The sequence below is a fragment of the Corvus kubaryi genome, unplaced genomic scaffold (assembly GCF_017639235.1).
Source record: "Corvus kubaryi isolate FWS band 111438036 unplaced genomic scaffold, C.kubaryi_AGA036_p1.0 69, whole genome shotgun sequence".
NCBI classification, from domain to species: domain Eukaryota; kingdom Metazoa; phylum Chordata; class Aves; order Passeriformes; family Corvidae; genus Corvus; species Corvus kubaryi.
The window spans coordinates 8,364,769-8,390,778 of record NW_024582057.1 but is presented as its reverse complement, the minus strand read 5'-3'; the positions used below and the strand labels follow the sequence as shown (position 1 = coordinate 8,390,778).

At 40.4% G+C, this 26,010-nt stretch overlaps 1 protein-coding gene across 2 annotated transcripts; it reads left to right on the top strand.

Moving 5' to 3' along the window:
* The first annotated feature begins 797 nt into the window (after window positions 1-797).
* RIPK1 (receptor interacting serine/threonine kinase 1) lies at window positions 798-24,303 on the top strand. Of its 2 annotated transcripts, XM_042049062.1 has the most exons (12): window positions 798-1,135; window positions 5,562-5,784; window positions 7,445-7,598; window positions 8,516-8,653; window positions 10,950-11,178; window positions 12,014-12,163; window positions 13,216-13,292; window positions 16,374-16,464; window positions 18,664-19,251; window positions 20,798-20,869; window positions 22,668-22,832; window positions 23,514-24,303. In XM_042049062.1, exons 2-12 carry the CDS (start codon window positions 5,633-5,635, stop codon window positions 23,798-23,800), a joined length of 2,103 nt encoding a protein of 700 aa, XP_041904996.1. In that variant the 5' UTR covers window positions 798-1,135; window positions 5,562-5,632; the 3' UTR covers window positions 23,801-24,303. The 2 variants fall into 2 exon arrangements, with proteins under 2 accessions (XP_041904996.1, XP_041904997.1); XM_042049063.1 differs by lacking the exons at window positions 798-1,135; window positions 5,562-5,784; window positions 7,445-7,598 and adding an exon at window positions 9,096-9,301 and having other exon boundaries at window positions 8,565-8,653.
* The last annotated feature ends 1,707 nt before the right edge of the window (window positions 24,304-26,010 follow it).

Sequence of the window (26,010 nt, the reverse complement as noted above, 5' to 3'; positions counted from 1 at the left end):
CATCAGTTCCACTAGTTCCACTGTCAGCTTTTTTTTGAGGAGAAACGATTGCGCTCAGCCTTTTTTTGCTTTTTTTCCCCCCCCAAGGTCTTGGAAGGAAGCTGTTTATTCAGGTTGTCCAACACGGGGCAGTCTCAATACCCAGAGAGAAACCTTCCCCTTGACAGCAAGGCTGTCCTACGTCTCCAAACCCACAGCCGCCCGCATCCTTCTGTGTCCCACCTGTCTTTGCCATGAGACACCTTTCAGAGAGCTGGAAGGGAGGAGCCCCCTGCTCCGGGCAGATGCACGTGTGGGCCAGCCCAAGGCACAAAGGAAGAGCAGATAAGGGTAGATGGATGGTTTAGGAGTTCACATACTACGTTGCTGACCATCACAGGGAGAAATGAAAGACATGATTTGTGGGTTGCTATTGCCCTACCACATTGATCCACTACTGCTCTTCTATTAGTGCCAATTTAAAGCACCGTGGGGAATGCAACAGTTCACCAGAATGGGAAAGATCACGGTAAAGACCGTGAGACACTCATCATCGCCATCTTTTTCACAGAAGAATGGCAAAGGGATCGCCCTCATGTAAAGAAGCTGTATTAACTACACGCCTGACCTCCGGAGGAGGCTGGACTAGGTGGTTTACGGCAATCCTTTTGGTTATGTATTTCTGCAGCTGTCCCCAGGACTGTTATCAGTGACAGTGACTCTGTTGACAAGCAGAAACGCCTGCCTCCATCCTTCCTGAACAAAAAAAATCCCCGCATCTCCAGCGCCAAATCTTCCATAGAGAAAGGCATTCCCAACACGCCTCAAAATCCCAGCTGCTTGATAACGCCGCCAGGTTTTCACGACTCATAGTGCGCAAAGCACTCAACCAGTAACCGAATCACTGCGCGGCACCGATCGGAGCGTCCAGAGAGCTCAGCCAAGGACAGAGGCACTGCGCGGCACCGATCGGAGCGCCCAGAGAGCTCAGCCGGGGACAGTCACCGCGCAGCACCCGCGCCGCTTCGGGCCTGCCCAGCTGCCTCGTTCGCTCCGCCTCCCGCAGCCCCGGGACTGAGGCGCTTACTCCGGGACCGTGAATGCGCACCCCGGGGCCGTCCGGGGAGACGGCAGGACGGAGAGCGGCCGGGGCGCGGTAAGGCAGGAGCGCCGGGAGTGGGGGCAGCGGGAGGGGGCCGCGCTGCCGCGCCGAAACCGAAAGCACCGCGGCGACCCTGCCGAGCGAAGGCGCCGCTGCGGGTCCGAGTGGCGGTGCCCGGGGGCTGCCGGGCGAGATGGCCCGGCGGGGGTGCGGCGCTACATCCCCCCCATCCCGCCCCACCGAGGAGGGTCTCCTGGGCACGGGGGAGCGGTGCGTACGGGAGGAGGCGGGCGCGGCGGCAGGAAGCCGCCGGGAGGAGAAAGGTGACATGGCAAGTCAACCAACAAGGAACTAGGCCGGAGCAGCCCCGCGTTAGGGCTTCCCGGCGCCGCGGCTGCGGCGGGGCCGCGCTGGGGCTGAGCGGGAGCGCCCGGCAGCGGCTGCAGGCGCCCGTCTCTGACAGCCACGGCCCGACGCGGCGCCGCAGCCGAGACAGCCTGCCCCGATTCCGTACGGAATGCACACCTTTGTGACCAGAACCGACTGTGACACCTTTGCACGGGTGCAGGCCACTGCACAGACCCCATCCTTTCCTCTTCCCACGCTGCCCCTGCTCGTGTGAAAACTTGTGTTGCATAACACCTTTGTTTCCCTTGTATCGGTTTCTCCTTCCCACGTGATCCTTTCTGTAACATGATGAAGATCTGACACAGGTATTTTCTTTGGTATTTCCAAAAGGAAAATAGAACAAAAAATATCATTCCTTAGTGAAAAGATGCATCAGCTGAAAAACCGGAGCAGAAGGGAAAGGTTTAGATGAAGTGGGTTATGACAGTTACAGCAGCAGATCTGAGATGCCCTGACAGCTTTTGAAACATCATTCACACATGCAGTATTTTTGTCATCAGCTGTAAGCAACCCTTCTATTTATCATGTTACTCATTTGGGAATACCAGCTTTGGCTTCTCTTCTTTATTCCTTTCCGTTACTGACTGATAACACAGTGGCCACGATTTTTGGCACTTGTAAACGTGCTAATCTCCAATTAAAGTTTGTAGCACCTCTGAAGAACTTATGTGCTGTGAGCATCATTAGACTACAAAGGCTGCAAGAAATGTTTTTTCATATTACTGTGCTAATGTGCTCAGCACTCCTCCTTAACTGTGCAGGCCCCATCAGATCTGCATCAGATCAGTTACAAATCATTAGAACTGAGGAAAGCACTTTTGAACAGTGATTAGGGAATATGACCCAATGACCTAATGTCCAGGGTGTGACTGTTGTGAATTTATATGCCCTTTAGGAGTTAGAGGAGAGGACGTAACCATGGTGTTAAAAAGAAAAATGCCACAAACCCACTTATTGCACTTCTGTCCTTCTCTAAGGAACACCAGTCATACTGGTGGACAAAAATCCCTCTCTTTGAGAAACCAGTATTCAAAATTTTCATAGTACATGCTGGCACTTGATAAACATGAACCCACCCTAATACAAATGTTCAGAGTAGTAATGAAAAAACCTGCTTTGTAATTAATCAAATATACAGATGAGGGCTACTTCACAGAACATAAATTAACCGCTAGAAGTATGCATAGCTTCTCTAAGGGTAGGCTAAATCAAACTACAAAATTTCTGTTCTCTTAACCACAGATACATAAAGTATGAACTGGTGTGTCCTAAGTACTGAGGATACACATAAATTACCCTGTATCAATAAGAAGCAGTAAGGTTGGAATGAACCTGAGTGTTTGAGCTTCTGTCCTTGATTTTTTATCGTCTGACATTTCAAGGTATCCTAAGCCAATATCTCATGTTAAATAGTATACCAGAATAAGCAGTCTTTGCTTTAAAGCCTGGCTAGAGATTGTTTTCCTGTGATAGTCATTCTACAAAACAGAAACTTTGGGTTTGAAATAAGTCATTAGATCTTAGAGAGCTTCTATTCAGGGTACCTCATTACTTAATAAGAACAGCAAAAAAAGTAGGAGCATCCTACCATGCCCAAGGAGGAAGGTTCCCTCCCACCTCATAAGAAAATTCCATCTTCTTGAATGTTATCCAGCTCACTCCAGCAGATACAATGTGATTTTAGATAATTATGATGTTACTTCTTTTGAATTTCCAAGACTTCTGGTTATAGTGACTACATGCGGCTTGGTAGGAACAGGTAATTAACAATGTAAACAGGAACAAGGTTCTGTATTGTTGCAGATTGGGCAGAGCTGTTCTTTGCCAGGTTATATGGTATTGAATGCCAGTCCCAAGCTATCAGTGGTATTAATGCAACTTTAGAGATTCACCATTCAAAAATACACATCTACTTTGCATTCACAAGAAAAGCACATGGAAGTCTTATAACTACTACCTAGCTGCATAATTGCTGTTAGCATGGAAAAATTAACATACATAAGTGACTTCAAACCAATTCTTGAAAGGGAGACCCGGACAAAGAAGCAAGATGTTAGTTTATGCCACTTTTGACTCTCATGACTGAATTAAGGCCCTTGTACATGTGATATCCACCCCATCTGCACGAAAGTGAGTAGTACCACCCCAAGAAATCCAGAGAACCATCACCAGAAACTTTCAGGGAGATGAAATCTCAGCTATGAAAGCAGCAATGGCACTGCTATGAGTCATTTGTTGCCTACTATTTGATAGGCTGTTAAGGAATTAAAACAAAAAACCGAAACCAACCCAAAACAAAAAACAAACCAAAAAAAAAAAGAAAAAAACCCAGCTACCACAACAAACAAAACACAAGAAAAATTTCCTCTAATCATTTTTAGGTGTAGCAGGACTTACCTTCTTACTAAGTGAATACAGCCATATCTGCAGTCTAGTGCTCATAATGCAGGCTAGCACTGCAGCAAAACAAAGCCTGCATCCTTTTGAAGTCAGGAAAGCCAAAGCAGACAAGTCTGAAGAGGGGACACTGCTCTGGGTGTAGAGAGGTTGTTCCCTATCTGTACCACAGCAGCCCCTAGAGTCTCTATGTGTACTTTGAAGAGAAAGCTCTTGCTCTAACCCTTCTACAGGCACAATTTATTTATTTTTTAAAAATTAAATCTACTCTTCCCTGTTTTGACTTGTCAGTATTGAACTGATCAGACCATTTCCAGCTCAGCACTGAAACATCTCTCTTCCCTCAGATACCTACTTTCCACACACTAGCTCCTTAGTTCCCAGGCTTCCCAAAGAGGCTGTGGTAATGAGGCAGTCAAAATTAGGCTGCAGCTGGTGTTCACAACAACATTAAGCAATCTTTTCAATTAGAGATTTGATGATACAGGTGCACAGTAGTTTACAGGAGCTAGCAGTCATTTGTTGGTCTGGAAAAACTTGGGAGTCCCTTTGCTACACTATTTAGAGCTCTTAGTTACCCCAAGGAGCCAATCTGCTGTTGCTGGTAGTGGCACTTAGAGGCGGTGCCTTTCTTCCAGCTCTGTCTGTGTCGTTGTTATCCAAGATGAGTGGAAAATGAACAGCCCTGCCAGTCTCTTGGACTTTGTCTTTTCTCAGCAAACTCTTTCTTTACCTGATGTAAGGTGCTTAAGTTAAAAACTTAGTGAGGGGGAAAAAAAGCAGAGCTTGTTGGCTTGCAGCAGTGCTACCAAAGCAGCTTGCTGGCATGTGCTGAAGGCAGGGGCTGGCCTGGGAAACATATTAGGCAAGAGAATACCACAGCTTTATCAAAGGATTAACATAATTCTGGTTTCCGCTGGTGTTTACTTACCTATTACTTATCTATTATTTACTTATTTTGTAGGATCCCCCAAACTCTCTTTTTGTCTTGATGCATGTAGGAGTTACTACAAGCCTTCACAATGTCTTTGTTCCTCTTCTTTAACGGGCAGAAGAGAAGTTGCCATACATATTGTTTCCTAGCACTTGTCTCCTTGAGTTCATGTGCAAATAAGTTTCCCATAGAAGCTGAGTCCTTCATTTCACCCTCCAGAGGAACCTTTTATTTGGTTGTTTGGTTTAAGCTTTAAGCAAAACCTTTAGAGCTAGGTTTGCAAAGATGCCTAAAAGGTAGCTTTAGAATTGTATAAGAATCTGAGCACCTGACAGGCCCATGTTCAGGCAATTCAGAAAACAAGATACCTGTCAGAATCATTAGGCACTACCTGCCTTTGGGATTGTGGCTCTTGATTTTTCTGGGGTTTGGATTTTGCACATATGAAGTGTAGGAACAGTACTGATCTACTGCATATTGTATGGCTAAAAACTATTTATCAACAGCACTTTGAGATCCTCAGGTGAAGAAATGGTTTTACATCAACTGAATATAACTGTAGTGGGTTGACAGGATAAATCATTGTGATTCTGTGAGAACCACAGCGTTTTTGGTTTCCAACTGAGCATTCATAAGGGTCGTGAGAGTTTATGTTTCTGTCCCACTCCTTAAATGTATACTTATTTAGTGGAACAGCTAAATGCTTTTAATGACACTTCTTTTTCCTCCTTTATACTACAGGTCCAGAAGCACAAGGGCTACAAACCCCAAATTGATTTTGTTTTAATTGCTAAGCCACAAAGACTGCAGCCATGTCTCTGGAAGACATCCACATGAACACCAAGGATTTGCTTGAACAAAAACAATTAGATGCTGGAGGATTTGGAACAATTTCTTTATGCTTTCACAAGAAACATGGATATGTAGTATTAAAAAAAGTGTATACAGGACCGCAGCGCACTGAGTAAGTTACAGATCTCAGTTCTGATTTTTATTTCAGTTAGTCTAAGTCCTCTAAATTCAACTAAGATAAACCTAAATAGAGTGTAATAACTTTGGGTCTTTGGATTCTGGAGATGTGTATGTGCGGGAAATAAGACAATGCTAACAGCTGTCCTGCAAATTTTACTTTTTTCCCCTTTTAAGACAACTTTTTTAGTTTTAACTCATTGTTCCAGTGGAGTTCCTGGTTTTTGTTACAGGGTGAGCACTATCATGAATTGTTAAGAATCAAAAGGATTCTTGCACACTTATGGAAATGCAGGAACTCAGTGGCCACACAGTATCTTCAAACTTGCAGATATGTTTTCAATGAAATTATCCAACTGTAGATGTCCACTAGGAACATGCATAAACTATCAGCAGGACTCCAACACCATGTGTGTTAATACCAGGAATGTAACTCCCCCTCCCTTGAAAAAGAGCAGAGTGAGCCAAGCCCACTGATATAATTCAAAGATTGAATTAACTGTTGATTTCGGTGGATTCAGGTCACATTGCAGCTCTACTACCTGACAGCCATAACAATACTAAAACTCTCCCATGAGTCATCCACTAGAGAGAGACAAAATTCTGTGTTTTTTCTACTTTGGGTTATGATAAATAAATTAACTGAGTTTTTATTTTGCTGATGGAACACAAATTAAGATATTCTAGTAGTTTGTAGCCTGCAATGACCGTTTGAGATGACCACAGGTAAAATGGACAAGCCTGCCAAATGTATTTTTGGGTTTGTGTTTTCATCTTCTCACTATGCAGGCTCATAATTTTGTTATTTCTTAAAATATTGAACCGAAAGTCTTTATTAAATTTTTTAACTGAGCCTAATGCAAACAAAACAACCCGTTTCTTCTCTAGAAATGTGGATGAACACAGATGGAGAAAGCAATTTCCTTTTAAGTCAGAGGGTAGGAAAGCATTAGCAAGCAGTTTAGTTTCAAGATTTTCTTACATCCTTTTGTCTGATGACTAGAACAGGAACAATAATAAAAATACCACCCCTTCTATTCATTATGTAATGGATACTATTCTTTTTTAAGACCCTCAGTGAGCTCCCAGCTATGTACCTGTGATTATTGATGGGTTGTACTGAGGCCCAAGTAAAGAGGTAGGCTCTGAATTCATCCTAAACCAGTAATTGTTAGTAAATGCTGTAATCATTTAGTGTGTGTGTGGTTCCCTTGTAATAAATCCATTTTGAACAAGAAGCCCTTTGGAAACAAGAACTCTATAAGTTTCCTGTACAAGAAGTAGTGGAGTGGATCTTGATCCTCCTTGTTCCAAGGCTCTTTCCAAGCCCTGCCCAGATCTCACCCCAGTTTAAAGATTTGGGCATCCATAGGTACTGACAAGAAGAATGCTTATGCAATTTCTGAAAAGCAGGCCTTAATCAGGTTGAGCAGACAGTCTCTGTGTAAGGCATTTGAGCAGAATCTTAGAGAATATAACCTAGTGTGAACAAAGCTGTATCAATTCAAAATCAGCTGAAGGTATGGTTAATTTTGCAGGGGCTCTAGGAATAGTGACATTTTTTGGCCATGGTTTTCATCATTAATCAGTAGGATTTTCATCCCTTTGTTCTCTCTAGGCTGGCACCTAAATTCAGGGTAATTTCTGTTTCACAGGTACAACATTTCCCTTCTTGAAGAAGGCAGGATTATGCGCAGACTGCAGCATGACCGTGTAGTAAAACTTCTGGGTGTCATTTTGGAAGACGGAAACTACTCACTTGTGATGGAGTATGTGGACCGGGGGAACATGATGAAAGTGCTACAGAATGTGAGCAGTCAATTACTTCATCCCTTAGGGCTGATGAGCTGCTTGAAAGGGACAGGATGTTACTGCCAGAGAATGGAGTCTTTCTTTTTTTGCTTTTTGTATTAAAAAGCCAGTGGCAGCACTGCCTTCTCTAGAGACAGCAGAAAATGACAATGGCTTTCCTGTGCATCATAGAGGAGCAGACCAATTACAGATTAAAAAGTTATAGAAGTGTCTGTTGAGATATATGGAGAATTTGCTAAATATGTAGCAAATATTTTTAAATACGGAGTGACTCTAAAATTACTAATGCCAAAATTTTGATCCAAGAAGGACCTTAGAACCATAGAATATTCCTAGTTGGAAGGGACCTTGAAAGATCATCAAGTCCAACTTGCACAGTACAACCCCAAAAAACACAAGCACCCTCTGGGTGAAGAACCTCTTCCTAATATCCAACCTAAACATCGCCTAATCCAGCTTCATGCCATTCCAACAGGCCCTATCACTGACCACCAGAGAGAAGAGATCAGTGCCAGTCCCTCCACTTCCCATCATGAGGAAGCTGTAGACCATGATGAGGTCTTCCCTCAGTCTCCTCCAGGCTGAACAGACCAAGTGACCTCAGCCCCTCCTCATATGGCTTCCCCCCAGATTCTTCACCATCTTTGTGCCTTCCTTTGGACATTCTCTAATGGTTTTATATCCCTCTTAAATTGTGGCCAAAACTTCACACAGTATTCAAGGTGAGGCCACACCAGTATGGAGTAGAGTGGGACAATCACCTCCCTCAACCTGTTGGCGATGCAGGTTTTTCTTACCATAGCTTAAGCAGAGGTATTCTTGGGACTGAGGAGCTTTTTTTAAAGACTGAGTTTTAATTTGATTGTTGTAGTTGCATTTTTTTAATAGATGGCACTTCTTGTTATTTCTTTTAGCTCTCACTACCTTTGTCAGTGAGAGGGCGTTTCGTGCTGGAGATCACAGAAGGAATGCTTTATCTGCATGAGCAAGGCTTTGTACACAAAGACCTAAAACCAGAAAACATCCTTGTGGACAAAGACTTCCACATTAAGGTACTTGTTAGAATGTGAATGGAGAAGGCTGGTGATTTGGGTTGAAGAACCCATTTCAGCCATGCTGGTTAGAGTTCCTAATGTGGTAGGACTGGTAGATTACTGCCTTTGTAGTTTAGCGAGCTAACACTAAGAGAGTGTTAGCCCTGGATCGCTGAATTGTGGTGGCCTATACAACCTCTGAGTCTGAGATTTGCACCGTACTCCCCCAGTTGTGGGAAAAAAAAAAAAAAGGCATTAAAAATATATTGTTGAGAATTAATGAGCTATAAATAACAACTAGAAAGATAAAACAAATGTTAATACAGAGTTTGAAACAAAATAGAACGTTTTATGGATAATGTCTTTTGTCCTTTATTGCTGTAATTTGTCCTCCTGCCTTCACCTCTTTCCTTCTTTTGCCTGTTATCTTTTCCTCTTTTGTATCCCTCTTTTCCCTTAGTCATCATTTTAAAATGACATCCAGGAGCTACAAAAAAAACTGCATCAGGACACTACTTCAAAGAATGGTTTATAAGCCTGTTCCAAAGCCCTTCTATTAACTTTAGTGGGGTTTTGGATCAAGACACATAGATATAGAGGCTATTGCGGAATAAACCTGAGGGGAATTTGCAGCAGTCCTCATCAAATATCATGTCTCTGGTCAAGGTGAGTTGTTGAAATAATCACCCCATTACAGTTTGAAACTACAGAATAAATTTCTGTGAAGAGAGCTCTGTCATTTTCTACTTCTCACACATAAATTAGTGAGAAGTTCTTTCACAAGGTTAATATAGTGGCAAGTGAAGTATGAGCACCTTGCAGATAAGAATTATAAATTTATTTATTTTCCAAAAATAAAAACCCCATAATGATCTGCTTTAAATGTAAATTGTATGAGGGGTTGGGTTTTGGCTTGCTTATATGGGCAGGACCAAACTAGGCTATCATCATATTTCATGACAAACTGATCTGGAGCCCAGGATCAAATTTAGAATCAGATGAGACTTCCTTAAGCATCTTGATCAAAAGTATAACTTAAGGCAGCTGTTGTATGATCTGCTTGAATGCGTCTAACATTGATAATTAGAAAGGGAAATAGTTGTTCCAGGAAATTGTAAATGTAGAAAGATTTATGTCATATCCTTCTCTATCCCTAGACCTCCTCTCACTTGCAGACATGAAGCTGGACTCCTACTTCCTCAGCAGAAGGTCGCCTACATTTTCCTCTGAATATACAATCTCTAAATGTAGCCCAAGGCTTCAGAAATTCAAGAGGAACAATAAGCTAGTTAGAGGCAATAAGAGAGAAAAGTGAGTTACAAGTGAGGCAAGATGTCACCTTACTTTTATCTGAAGTAATTGGGTTACACAACTCTGTTTGACAGCTGCCTGTCAAACAGAGACAGGCCCATTTTCTTTCAGTTTTCCTCTCCTATTGACCTCCTGTTCCCTTGTGTTAGCACTGGTGCTAATCTGAACACCGTGCCTTGATTTAGGAAGCCAAACCAGCAGATTACCATTTACCTTGTTGGCAGTGCTACCCTTCTGTTGGGGAGCACTTGGTTCAGCAATCTGCTTGACTGCCTTGCACTGCGTCTTCCCAGGTAAGTGTCAGTGCTGGAACAAGAGGAGCAGAGGGAGCACATAAAAGGAGAAAGGAGGGAAGGATTACTTTCTTCACCAGCAACCATTAGTCTAGTTGCAAAACTGAACATTAAAGTTTCAGTAATGTCACATTGTCAAGCACACAGTACCCAGGTATCTCTGCTTTAACTTTTTCCGTGCTATTCTTTTCCATGCCTCCTTGGTATACATATCACATCATTTTAGATCCTCCTCTTCTCCTTTTCTGAAGTAAGATCTAAGGAGGTTGAGTTAAATGGAATCTAAATGGAAAGGGCAGTGAGGGAGGAGGCACATCTGCCTATCTCATAGATTCTTCTCATATGAATCTTCTGTTCTTCCACGAGTGCTGCCAGCAGACCACGAACATGATTGTCAATATGAGTGAAACCAAATTTCTTCTATCCTCGCATTGTGCAAGTATTCCACAATCAATAATAGAAGTTCAGCCTAATGGCTCGCAATTGGCAGTGATACCTTATTTAGGACAAAAACCAAACCAAACAAACAAAAACAAGAAAAAAAAAATCAAATAGTTTGTTTCCGTTTCTTTAGTTGTATTTTTTCAATATTTAATTTTTAGATAAGTTATTAGATTACTATTAAGTCTTGATAAAATTGAGCACTGCATGCAATACTTCTTTATCTCCTCTTCATTAGAGCACTAGCTCTGATGTGTCTCATTTTTCAGATTGCAGATCTCGGAGTTGCCTCCTTTAAGAGCTGGAGCAGGCTGACCCAAGAAGAAACTCTCCGGCAGAAGCAAATCAAAAGCACTTGCCAGAACAATGCTGGGACTCTTTTCTATATGGCCCCGGAGCATTTACGCTGTGTTAACGCAAAACCAGTGGAGAAATCAGATGTTTACAGCTTTGGCATTGTGATCTGGGCAATTTTTGCTAACAAAGAGCCATACGAAAGTACGCTACTTCTCAAAGGATGCTATCAGAAAAATAAGTTACAAATATTAAGCAATTCACATTATAAAATTAAGATTAGTAGATTGAATCATCCGTGGCCTAGAATAGCACCGGTTTGGCACCTCATGGCCAGTGACAGGAATTAGTTGCATCATTCCTGAGTTCTAAGCATGGACAAGAACATCTGAAAGAAATGCAGCCACGAGCTGAATCTACTCACATCTACATGGTGTGGGCACAAGCCAGACTTGGTGCCAGAAATTCGGCAAACCTCAGGTGGGCCAGGATGGAAACTTTGACAGACACTGTTTCCTGAGGTGGACTAGTTACACGTGGAAATGGGAATGATCCCGCAGTCAGTAACCGATTCTCAGCTGCGTGGTGCTGATTTCTCAACATGCACCAGTGGGCTTATGTAGAACAATAGGAGCCAACTGTGCAATTCCAGAGTAACACGTTTATAATTTTGATTGGATTTTTTGCTAATTAAGTGGCTAAATGTTGCCTGTGTGGCCATCTTTGTGTTCATATGTAGTGCAGAGCTGATGCACCTGAGATGCAGGTTCTAGAGAGCTACATCTGTCACCCTTACACTGCACATGTCTCACATACAAAAGTAAATCCATTCATCTTAAAATAATTCTCTAATCCATGGAAATCAGGGCAGTGGATTCAAATTCACTAGTATGAAAGATTTGTAGCTGTAACCTGGACATCTTTGAAATCATATTTTACATATCCACAAACACACAGGGAGCCACTTCATTGTTTCTTTTACCTATGGAAAGGTATCAAAATCCACGAGCAGAACCTGATGGGAAATTTTATTTTTCAGATGGTATAAATGAAGCCCAGATTTGCTTTGGCATCATAAATGGAAACAGACCAGACTTAAAGGAGATCACTGATAAATGTCCAGTGGAAATTATTGACTTAATGAAGCAATGCTGGGATGAAGAGTCAGAGAAACGCCCAACCTTTGCAGGTAAGGCATTACTTTGGGATTCGTTTTTGTTTGTGTCCGTTGATACTTTATAATGCAGCAAAACAAACCTGAGTATTTTCCTCTTGAAATAAGGTGGGGGGTTTTTTGAAAACTGAAATAGCAATTCACATATTCTGTAAAGCGTGCTCTCTGTACTATGACCAAAAATGGGATCTGATCCAGCATTTACAGGTTTGAGAAATTCTAGTAAGACTTTATACCTGATAATTTCTCTTCAGCATAGTATAATCTTACTGCTGAAACCTACAGAAAAACTAACATCAAGTGATACAGTAGATCTTGACCATGACTGGATCCTATTCAAAATATTCTAGATTCAAAAGCTGTCCTAGTTATTCTTCCATAAGCAATTCAACTGACTTTGACTAGCTAATAATCTTTTCATATGGTCAGATGCCAAAACACTTCCAATCAGTAGAAGTCTTGGCTGAATGGTCTGGGAAGGAGACTAAGAGCATTCAGCAAATAAGTCAAAATTCTATATCTCGTTGTCTCTTCTTTCTGCCTCAATATAGAGTGCCAATTAAAAAAAAAAACCCAAACCACCCCAACCCACAGAGAAGACCCCAACATATAACAGGAAACTGAGGTTTGTATTTAGACAGGGGCATCAACAGCTTCATATACAGCAGGCATGTACTTAAATACTCAGAGGAAATTTGTATACCAGAAGGAACCCACCTATTATCTCCATATTTAACATATATAATCTACTGCTAATAGATTAATCTTATGCTTGTATTGGGTCTTAGCTCCTGATTTTCCCATATGCAAGTCAAGATGCTCTCAGCTACAGATCATAGACAGAGATTTCACTCTAAAAAGCAATACAACAACAACAAATCCCTAGAAGTCATCCTGTTCTTGCTACTGCTTTAAGATTAAATGTACCATGTGAGTGAATTCCAAATTTCCTGTTTCTGACTTCATAGAAGTCTTTGTTCAATCTTTATCCATCAAGATCATTAACAGTACAAGTCACTTTTCTTTCCATTGAAAACCACTTTCATTTAGTTCTTTACTTTTTGCAGAAATCAGTGAAATATACAAGCCATTTTACTATGAAAATCTAGGAAAAACTATTGAAGAAGACCTGAAGAATTTAAAAGTGAGTAGCTTTCTAAGCATTTTAAGGTGTCAGTTCCCCACATTGCCTCTTCCCAACCCCAATTATGGTCAGATTCTGCCACTTCAAGACTGATCATGCTTGACTGACATGATTTCCTTCTGTGATAAAATGGCTGGATTTGTGAACAAGGGGAGAGCAGTGCATGTCATTTATCTCAACCTTAGGAAGGTTTTCAAGACTCTCTCCCAAAATACTCCTGTATCAAAGTTCAGACGTTACTGTCTGGATGAGCAGATGAAAACAGGTTGGATGGCAAGTCCCAGAGGAGAGCAGTTGACGGGTCCTACTTCACCTGCAGGCCAGGAGCAGCTGCAGTAGTGCAGGTGTCTGGGACCTTCCCTTCAGTGACCTGACAGAAGCGACAGAGCACACATAAGGTGTGCAGGTGACACCAAACTAGAAGTACCAGTCAATACAGTCACAAGGACAAGGCTCGTAGCTGCAGGCTGGAGGAATGTGGCAGCAGAAACCTTGTGAAATTCAGAAAGGACAGGTGGAACATGTTGCACCTCGGATTAAATAACCTCTGGCTTCAGTGCCAACCAGGGCCTGCCCAGCCAGGGAGCAGCACTGCTGAGAAGAACCTCAGAGTGGTGGTGAGCAGTGACCTGGGTACCAGCCACAGCCTGCCTGGCACCAGCAGTGTCACAGGCACTAGATCTGCTCAGCACTTGTTAGTCCTGCCATAGGAGATGTGCCTGTTTAAGCCCAGACATGCAATGGCTTTGGGGGACATAAACCAATAGCAACCTGCCCCTACGTGTGAGGAGTTTATTGAGAAGACAAAGCCAAGTTCTTCACAGCGGCGCATCGTGTGAGGACTAGAGAAAAAAGACAAATACAGAAATAAGAGAGACTCAAACTGGATGTAAGAGGGAAACAAAAAACCCCAAAACTTTTCCCTCTGTGGACAGCAGAGCAGTGGCACAAGTTACCTGAAGAGGTTGTCCAGTCACCTCATCAGAGGTTTTCAAACCCAACTGCACAAAGCTCTGAGCTACCAACTCTGATTTCATAAGCAACTGTGTTTTGAGCAGGAGGTGGCCTGAGGATTCCTCCAAGGTCTATTTCCACCTGAGTGACACACTAATTCTATGATGATACTTTGCAAAAGCTCCTCATATATCCATTAAGTCTCACTCATGAAATAAAATGTTATTCCTAGCAATTCAAAAGTGGCAGAATCTGATTTAAAGTAACTTTGTAAATTTTTGGTAATTTTTGCCCTGCCTTCAGGCAGTGTCTAAGGAGTCTCAGCCTGCTTGAGACCAGGAAGCTATAGCACAGCAATATCAACAGGTAAAAGTTAAATTCAGATAGTTTTCCTGAGTGTCCAAATTGGTTTCTCTTACTTTTCTGGCTGTAAGTTTAAAAATTATGATAAAAAGAATAATTTCCTGACTGAAAATAAGAACTTCTTGAACAACTGGGCTGATAATGGAACCTTTTTATCATAGCTTTTATGAATTTAATCACTTGACTATACAGACTTCACTCACAGACAATACAGACAGTATTTTTAACTAAGAAAAAAAAAACAAACCAAACTTCCTTGTGAAACCATTCTTTCACAATTTTTTTAAAAGTGCTTCCTTCTCACCAAGTTTTCAATTGTGGAAATGAAATTTACTCATTTCATGTGATGTTTACAAAGCACCAGTAACTGTTCAAAAAAGCAACAGAGTTTTGCAAAATGAAATTGATGAAACAGATTTCTTGGACTGATTTGATCAAACTCCCAATGTGAACTGTATATATGTCCAATATATGATAGCAGTCCCAAATCAGGACCATGGCCAATTTTACTAGGTGCATTAGCTTTCTGCAGATGCACCTCTGAAACCATAGGGACAAAATGACTATTTAGAAAATGGGCTGTGAGTTTATTACTTTCTCAGGAAGGAAAGCACCCATTACAATCAGGGCACAGACTGTGAGTAGTGGATCCAAGCCAAGTCACTTATGTGAATTACTAGTACAGCTTCAGTAGCAACATGAGTTAGAGGATTTGGGCATAACCTCCCTGCCACCTCCCCAGCAATCATGGAAGCCTCCTAACTAAAAGGATCACAGAATGGTTGAGGTTGAAAGAGACCAGAAGTCATTTGGTCCAACCCTTCTGTTCAAACAATTCCATCACTCAAACTCTAAGGACCTATGGTTGTAATGTGTGCTAGAAATTCACCTTTTGCTTTTGGAAGGAAGTTGATTTTTTGGTAAGAGATAGATAGGAATTGTTGATTTTTAATCTATGAAAGTACTTCTTGGGTTTAATTAATTAAAAAAAACCCACACAAACTCTACTTTTGGAAATTATGAGTAAGCAGCACTTCAGATGAAGTTAAGAAATAATTTTTCCAGGTTAAAAAAAAAAATTACTTTCAGCAAAGCCTAGTAATGGGAACATCAAAAGAGTAGAACAGGAATAGACTTTGCCTTCACTCTGGTGAAGTGAGGATGAGGGTTATAGAAAGGAAATTGGACTGCTTCTTTTTGAAAATTTCCTCTAAACTCCTCGTTCCTACTATCTTCATAAAAGTCAATGTGTCTATACCTGAATGTTCATTATTTCTCACCTCTTCTTCCCTGTTGATGAATGAACTTACTAAATATAGATGCACAGAACAGGATGCATGTTTGCTACCTTTACCTCAGCAGCATCCCCTCACTGCGATTGGTTGCCAAAAGTCTGGCTATTAAATAGAAGCCAGACAATCCAGAGCCACTCTGGATTCAGCTCAAACTCATGGAAGCAAGGCTATTGTTTGGCCAACCCAGAGTATTATATACTGCAGTTGCATTGCAGTCCTCCCTCCCTTCATTGAAGAAAAGATTTTGCCCACCTGTAGCAAAGCAATGGGTATTTTCTATCAGGCTGTGCTCTCCTCAAGAATACGGGATTTTTTCCCAGAGACACAGAATCTGTTCATCCAGGTTACTTCACAGTGAAGCTGTGCTGTTTCCTATTCTACAGGTTTCCTATTCTACAGGTTTCCTATTCTACTCCCTTTGGTTAAGCTTTTGCCTATAATTTGATCATTTGTTCCTTCCCACATGCAGAAAATGTGGCCTGAGTCAAATGAACTTCTGAATAGGATGGAGTCCCTTCAAATAGATGCTGTACCAGAAGATACCAGCACTGGTCAAGTAGGTAAGCCACTAGCACGTAATTATTCTGTGTATTTTGCCAAAGATAAAATTGTGTACAAAGCAAGTAACCTTACCATTACGGGTTACTAAGAGACTCAATTATTCAGCATCTCAGAAAGAATTGTAATCACTGAGATGTTGTTTGCTCCCAGAAGTCACACTTACTATTTCAAATTTTCTATCATCTACAGTTCAAACCCATCTCCTTTTACACTCTTCTGCTTTCCTCTTCCATGCCAAAAATTTTGTTTAACATTAAGCTTTTCAATGGTCAGTTTGATAATTACTTTTCATACTTGATCTTTCCTCTCATCTTTTTAATCATGCCAACTGCTTGGTTTGCAGGCTTTAATTTCATTAAGACATTTCTTTCCCCTCTCCATCCTTTCTTATGAATGATCTGAATATGACCAGGATACATAATTGTAAAGTATTCCTTTGTTTATGACCTCGCTCTCTAAGGAATCTGAGGAACACTAGTAGATAGTTTTTTCTCTCCTTTCCCTCATACATGAGTTGCATGTTTTGTGATTTTATAGAGCTCGCTCTCTAAAACGTGATGATAGAGTTTTGTAGTAGTGTATCTGGAATTTTCTTACAAAGTTTCTTAATGTCAAGGGACACAGGATCTTATTTGCAACACTGATTTACAAGAAATAATAAAAAAACCCAGTAGAAATAAACTGCTGCCAAGTTAAATCACATCACTTGAAAGACACGATTAAATTAATAATGTTGAACTGTAACATGCAACTAATAAATCTTCCCCAAAGCTAGGTTTGCCACAACTGTTCCTCAGTAGAACTGATGGACTTAGGGCAACCTCTCTGCTGTATTTTTAAGTGAGTGTAGTTGCATTTCCTGAGCAGAAAAAATCATGTATGACTGCTGCAGATTGCAGAAGCTCTCATGTTTTAAGTACAAAAGACTTTGTTGTGAATCTCCACTGCAGAAAGATGCCATCTTGACAGCCTGTCAGAGGCAGGGCTTTTTTCCTCTAGTCAATGGGCATTACTCAGACAGTGGCAGTGAAAGGCATCCCACAGGATCTGTTCATACATCTCAAGCTTGCCCTGGAGAACAGATGCCATACAGTTTTATGCTAATACTGAATTACTAAGAGCTGTCACTTTGGATGGGGTTATTTCTGTATCAGCCATTCCTCCCACTCCCTCTCTAGCAGTGGTAGCAAAACAAGCAGAGCAAGTCAGACTGAAGGTGTACTAATATACAGCCATCCAAAGGAACTTGTTTTGGTCCTGCCTAATGTGGGCTGAAGTAATGTAATTTGTGGGGGAAAAACCCCTCAGTTCACAGGCATTATCTGAGCTAAATAGAAGTACATACATACACTTTATTCCAGTTTTACGGTGCTCTGTAAGTGTCCCTTGCTTCAAGCAATGTACGATATTTTCTAGAAAAGTGTGACACTTTCAGAACCTTAGGAAAGCATGTGTAGTCCTACCTTTAAAAATATTAGTACAAGTAGTAACAAGCAGATTTTTATGTTTCTTGTTTAGCCTTGTAATGCTACAGCATCATACATATTGTAACTCCATCTAGTTCAATACTGAAGTAGAGCTTCCTTTGATACTGAGCATTAGTTTGAAAAATGTAGATGACACAAACTATTTTATCTGGTAGACATTGCTTGCAAAATCGCGTTCTTTGGGACCAGAGTATTCATCACTAAATACTCATACAGGATACTTTACATCATCATTTTTAAATATTATTTTAATGACAAATTATTTTTGCTGTATGAAGTTACACCTATTATTACAGTGGTGTTATTTTCCATCCTGTTACACTTCAGTTTTGCACTGATTAAAGTCCAGTTAATGCCAGTGGAGACACACCAGTAAATCAGACCCTGCAAGTGCTTTCAGGAATGTTTGTTTCAATGGTTGAAAACTTGGTATCAATATAAGCAGAGTATGCAGTGAATTCTTACACTACTTGAGTGAGATTTTGACACTGATAGCTTAAGCAAACCTGTACTTCCTAGATAAAAATCTGTTCTACTTGTCAGTAAAGCCGTATTTTATTTTATAGAATGTCTTATGCTGGAAGTAATGTTTTATTTAAACCTTTTAGTATACCATAACAATAAAGTAGGTTAATAGATTTTAGTATCATTGCAACAAGTTAAATACTTGCATTTGAAATGTTTTCAAACATTTAATGTTCCTCCCTTCAGATCAGCCTAATTCTCTACATAGCTCTCAAGGTCCCATGACCAGCCAGGTTAATGAAGCCCTGTTTGCTGCCTCCCCTGAGAATCAGCCTGTTGAGAGCTGTGAGACCTCATTTGGACCTGCTGATAATCTGGAAAAAAAACTTCAGCATGAATACAACTACCACGCATTTGGGAGCCGGATGGATAAAGCAGTTCCATCTGTTGCATACAGCCCTGAAATGATAGAGGAGGAAAGGAGACGGAGAGTTTCCTGCGATCCGTTTGCAAAGCCATCTCCTACTTCTCAACGGAGTGAACTGTATCCAAGAGCTGAAAAAACAGCATCAAACACTAATCCATATTTCTGGGCAAGCATTGATCCAAATTTCTGGCCACGGGCAGCTGCAACAACACCAAAACGGGGAAATGTAGATGTTTTTTATGGGCCATACCCCAACAGTCTTCCAACAGGAAACCCAGAGGATGCCTATGGATTGGGTTCAGCCAGTAACTTTAGCCTAAGTAAACCTCCTGTGCCAGAATCTGGACAAAACCTGCAGTCACCGACCAACGTAAATTGGTATTCAAAGAATTCAGACACAGATACAGGTGAGATTCCTCTTTCCCCAACACCTATCTTTCTGAAAACACACTTTTCCACTATTCAGTGAAGTGGTCAGGAGAGTTTTGTAGCTCATGGAACAACCTGCTTTTTGCAGGTCTCTACAGGCTGATCTGTAATATAGCAAGGATGAATTTATTTCATTAAGTTCTCTTTGTTTACTCAAAGTTAAAACACTCTAGCTTAGACTTCACTATGCTGCTTTCACTGATGTCAGGCTGTCAATTTCAAATGAACCATTTCTAAAGCATCAGTGTAAGAGAACAGCACGAGACCCAACACGTGACTCTTCAGCTACCAGCCAAGGAAGAGCAGACAGCAAGTACTGCTAAAGCAGCTCCCAAAACCAGGAGCTGCTACCAGTCATTCTAGGAAAGCTGAGGAGAACATTGACTCTCAAAACCATAACATTCATACCATAGGTTCTGCTCGTGCAGAAACAACATTTGCAGCATTTCAGAAAACAGATGGGTATTTTGTAACTTGATTTGCAGCAAGCTGAGAGACTCCTGAACAGAGGGCGCCAGCAAGGAGCTAAGGCTCATAACTGGTGTCTCCAGAGAGCTCTGCCTGGTGCTGGGGAGAGCTGTTGGTGTTTGCTGGTAAGCCATGGAGTAGAAAGGTATAGAGAATACCTTCTAGGTATTCTCTAGGAAGAGAATATTGGGCATTGACAAAACATAAATAAGTGGTAACTAGAGACCTACAAGATAGAACTTTGAGGAACTAGAGATGGCATGAGATGTCTGCTCCTACTCTTGGATATTTTTAGCATGGTGTTATTTTCCAGGTCATCTCACAAGAAAATCAAAGATCCCTGGCTTTTTACAGGCAGAACGCCAGAATAGTGTTATTCTGTTAAATTATTTATGCAGAGGCTGTGATTAGTTGTTTATGTGAGTTTATTTACTGAAATGAATCTGAGGGCTGTCATGTCAGAAAGCAGGCATTAGAATTGGCAACATCACTCCTAAAGGAAAACCTTCTGTTCGAAAAAAATAAAGAAAGCAGTTATTATAGGAAGGCTGTGTGAAGCAGTGTAGCAGATACCAGACTGAGGTACACAAGAGCTGCATTTCAGCTCCTCACTGACTTGTTGGGTGACTGTAACCCAGCTGCTCTTGCTGCCCCAGTATGAGTTGCTCATCTGTGAGCATTCAAAAACTCACACTTGGGAGTTTGGAATTTGCCAGTTTGAATACTTGATACAAAGCAGCTCAGTCTGTAACTGCAGTGTGCTGTGATTCCACACTGCCAGATATTCCTACACCCACATGAAAGTCCATTGTCCTCACTGAGATCCAAAGATGGTTAAGGCTATTAGTAACTGAGCAAAACCACAATAAGATCATTGCTTAAACTAGAGTTACTCAAGGAGACACAACCCTGCTAATTAAAAAGCTTCTCATCTCTGTACTTAAGAGCACTGTATACTCACACTGTTACAAATATTAAGGACAATGTTAAGGACATCTACTTTTCTATTTATATAATGCTTTTGACATTTCTTGCGGTTTTTTCCTCTTTGTACAGGTAATAGGGATTCCACTTCTTTCACAAGGGGAACATTTGCATACTATCCTAGTGCACCCAGAGTAAGCCCAGGTAAGTGCTGTGGCCTTCATCTGCCCTGGTAGCCAACAGGCTATGCATTGCATCCTGGCCAGTAAAGCAAAAAACTTCAGGAACTTGAAATAATTTACGTTATTGCTTAATACCTCTAACCACAGCTGAAGTTTTCAGTACCAGAATGTAAAACTAATTCTCTAGCAGGACCTAAACACACCATTAAATGTGTATTTGCTAAATCAAGGACAACATATTCTTTTATGTAAGAACTTCTAAAATATGAGAGCATTGCAAGATCTCCTGTACACCTGAACTAGTCACTTCCTTAGATTAAACTTCAAGTTGCTGTCACTCTGCCCAGCTCTTGAACACACACACACACATTTGGGACACTTTGTCCTATCTTGCTTTAGATTTTAATACAAATTTCTAGCTGCAGGCTTCATGGGCTTTCATTGGGGCACAGGTTCTACTGGCTTGAATCCCTAAAATCATGTAATGTCCTTCAGGAGCTGTTAATATATGCTCCTTTCAAGTTGTGTTGCTTGGGGCACTCGAATTCTTTAATTACCCTTTCAAAGGCTTGTCCAGTTTCTAAGTGGTCTACACTGCAAAGAAAACTTGAAAGAACAGGTTTCTGTCTTTTTGACTCTGCATCCCTTAAATGATGACCCAAACCTGACAAGCTGCAAAGTGTAAAGGCTTGGGAAAGGAGACTCATAAGCATAGTAAGTTTTACTGTTAATACTGTAATATTGACAAAGTATTTGTATACATTTTCGTATCTTATGCTAAATTCATTTTGTTACCAGATAACATAGCAAACATGAGGCTTCTTTATATTTTTAACTACAAATACGAACATATTTCCTGAGTCCTCTGGCTCTTTAAAAAAAAAAAAAAAGGATACAGGAATCAAAATGTTATGAGTAGAAGTTAAAATGTTATGAGACATGATAAAATGCATTCCTTTTTTACAACTTCAACAATCTAATCGTGCATACTTAAAATATTTCTGACTTGCAGTCTCAGGTTAGCATATATTACGTGCACTTAGATTTTCACACTTCACATTGCAATTGAGTGTTTAACAAGGATGTTTGTACATCTAATCATGATTTCAGGTGATTAAATACAGAGCTTGGTGTATCATTTTAAGTATCTGTACTTCAATTTTAGACCCAGGTTATGAGATTCACCATTTAAACTAGGTTTAGAATGTTTAGTGGATGATTATCCAAGCAGAGTTCAGAAAACACTGTCCAGAGAACAGAAAACTGACATGACCTAACATGAATAGTGACTTAGTTTCACACTACATGTGGAAATCAAACAGTAAGAAAAAGATCAAATTATGTGTTTAACTAATCATATCTTAGGAGCAACATGAAATGATTTGCTGTAGTCTCACAGAACTTAGAAGTCATAACTGTAAACCCGAACTTACAGCTATGAAAAGTAAAGCTGAGAGGAAGAAGTGAGGCTTTAAGATAAAAGGAAAAGAGCATTCGAGTCAAGGCTGACCTCCTGAAGCTGTTAGGCAGCAGAAAGCAAGACTGCTACTATGCATTCCCAAGGCACAGAGAACATTATTTACAGTCTAGTAACTGTCAGCTTGGTTGTGGCACTCTGTAATAAAATAGACTGGGCTTTCACTAAAGTACATTTGTGTCACACTGCATAGTGAAAATACTCTCAGCACAGTTGCCAGTAAATGGGTATTTCTACATCCAGTGCAATGAATATCACTTCCCTTACTAGTAGAACTGCTTCCTCCTTATGCTACTTCTTGAGATTTGAACCTTATGCTGATATTTGTAAATTTGTGTTAAAGTTCCTTATACAGAAGATTCAATCAAGTACAACATAAGTAACAGCTCTGGAATTCAAATTGGATCCTACAATCACATGAAGATTGATGAGCACAATCAGCATGTCAGCACTTGTCCTGTTGCTATGGAAGCAATTTATACACAGTATGAAGCAAGGGGTATATTTGGTAAGAGAAATATCTCCCTAGTTTTCATGTATTCACCCCATATAATTATCTGAGAATCATTTGGTTTGGAACGTATGAAACACTCAAACTGGTAGAAGCAAGGTCAGAATTGGAGAGCCTCACCTGACTTCTAGTTTAAATTACAGAATATCCTGAGCTGGAAGGGACCCATGCAGATCATAGAGTCCAGTGCCTGACATGACACAGGGAAAACTAAAAGTTAAACCATATATTCAAGAGCCACAACAACTTCATTCCAGTAGAAGTTGGAAGATTTTGAAATGTAATTTATTTTCATTGGTCAATACTGAATTAAACTATCCTTGTGTATTCCTCAGTAAATAAATCGTTTGTGTCTCAGAATATAAAACATGTACAACTCTTTAGGAACTCTTGGAAGGGTTTTTTCAATCTTGCAGGTTTAAGTAACAACTTATGATAGCTTCAGATCAAAGAGCAAGTCCAGCAACTGATCTGTGAATACACATGTTCTGACTGGACATTTTTTGCCCGCCATCACTGGGTTATGCTGCCTCCATGAAATCCACTTCTGATTGCATCACTAAGATTCTGTCTCCATATACTACCAATAAATAGTTGGGGGAGGACAGGAGAGAGAGTGAAAGGAGCAGAAAAACTGTTGAATTATGCCATTTTCTTACACTCTTCTTCTTTTTGCAGACAATACTACTGTCCTGACACAAAAACATTTGAATCTAGTGAGAGAAAATCTGGCTAAGCAGTGGAAGCACTGTGCTCGGAAACTGGGCTTTGGTGATCCCGAGATTGATGAAATTGATCATGACTATGAACGAGATGGACTAAAAGAGAAAGTTTACCAAATGCTGCTCAAGTGGGTAATGAGGGAAGGCTCCAAAGGTGCTACAGTTGGAAAACTTGCCAAGGCCCTCTTTGGCTGCCAAAGACTGGATCTCCTTACTAGTTTGATGCAAATCCAAGAAGAATAAGTTTACTGAGAACAGACCTTCCGGAGTTCTCCTTTTTGCACAAACTTTTGGAACATATTTTTTCCACCAACCAGTTCTCAGTGGTTGAGAACTCCAATAAATCAAAAATATTTGGTCTTCCAAAGGATAAAAAAAAAAAAAAAAGCATCTTCCTTCCGAACATAACGATTGTCCAAAGATGACAACAATAAAATGCAAGACAAATGTCAATTGAAGGAGAATGTATTACACAAAATTTCTACATTATAACCTTTAAACATGTCGGTACTCTTCTTCAGTTCTGAACAAATAAGTAATAATATGTGAAGATTGACCTACTCCTTGAAAAACTTGTATAGAAGCCAAAATCAACTCTTACGTTTTGCCGGAAGTGCCAATACTTATCATGCCAGTATTGTGTGACTGGTATAAGTCAACAATATTTTCAAATCTTTTTATAATTTTTATTAAATATAGATGTCTAAAATTATGCAGAACAGCAGCATAAATAAAAGCAAAACCTATTTCTGGCTTTAAAAGTCTACAATTGATATTTTATAGGTTAATGTTGCATTATATTTTTACATTGTTTGGTAGAAAAGATTTTACAGGGTAAGAGTCTCATCTGCTTTATGAAATAGTGAAAAAATAAGTTCAATCAGTATGCAATCCAAAGTAAAAACTCAGGAATACAAGAGTTTTGGGAAGGGAAAGGTGCCTTATTACGTCTTGACGGAAGACCCATTCTCCTACTCGCTCTGGGGGCTCAGAGTGTCACTACTTTCTGAATCCCTCAGGCTGCATTTATATTAGTAGATTAAATGTGCCTGGGAATGTTATTGGGTGCTGAGGTTAAACTGACATGCTGCAGCCTGCCGCCAGGAAAACAAATTCTTTAAACCTCAAGAATGTTGTGCAAAGACTATTTCACAGTGCTCAGGTTGTTTTTGGGGAACATTGAAACAGCTCTGTAGTGTAGGTGATGGTATCCCAGTGCCTGGAAACGTTCCTTCTCACTCTGACTTCCTAATATTGACATAATCTCAGTGTGTAGTATCTATGAAAGAAGAATTACTGGAAGTCCTTTGCCCAAAGAATAATTATGCCAAACTTATTCCATCAGATATTTCAAGCAGATGTTTTGGAGCAGGTAATAGTTTATGCTGTACATAAAGCACTAGGTGTTGATTAATGTTCATAACTATTCATTTTAATTGTCAAAAAAAGCTAATTACTTAGTGGAAGTGTAGTTAGAATGGATTTCTGCTCCTTGATACAGCACCCACCATTTTAGTGGAAGCAAAATGAAACTGTATCAAAGCAAGCATCAACATATTTTTCATCTTTAAAGCTACTTAAAGTTTATTGCATTGCCTTATAGTTTTAGCAACATGCTAAATTTTCTATAAACTCTTGAGTATAATAGAATGATGTGGTTTATCTAATGTAATAAGCATACACTTCCCAAGGAAAAAAAAAAAATACTCTCCTTTAAGCAGATAGAGAAATGGGGTAGGGAGTGTCTTCTCCATGTCAGTCTGCAGAGAGTTACAGCCAGCAGCTAGGGTGTTACTTCCTGAAACAGATCCTGAACATATCACAAAGTCGATTTATGTTCTGTTAACTTTGGTTGCACTGTATTGCTACATTGATTCGAGCCCTCATTGGTTTTTAAAATCTCCCATATCTGCAGTCTTTATTTGTATAATACACAATTCTTCACTGATAAGATCCTTGTCTTATTCGATACTCAGAATGAGTGGTGACTATTTAATGGGCATACATTAAATGCTTCACTTGCTCATTATTAAAGCAAGTCTGGACCTTACTTTCTGAGACAACAAGAACAGAGATGTAGAGCACAAACATGAAGCATTTTAGAACAAGACTTAGGCATAGGGCAGTCCTAGATCTTCAAAGTAGAATATGGGAGATGAAGGTCATTTTAGCTTTGGTGCTTGTCAAGTCCAACTCTAGACTAGTGCTCATAGTTCATGTGACATTGTAGATGGTACAGAAAACAAACAGCTGAACTCATCTAGAGACAAACTCCTTCAGTACAGCCCTTGCAGAACTCGATCACAGAGAAGATTCAGCTTCCTGGGCAGAAAGGCTAAAGTACTACAAGTCCCTTAGCATACTGTGGAAAACCACATAATAGGACACAATGCCTGGAAGCTGCAGCCAGGCATGCCAAATGGGAATACATATTTAATCATGAGGATGATTAA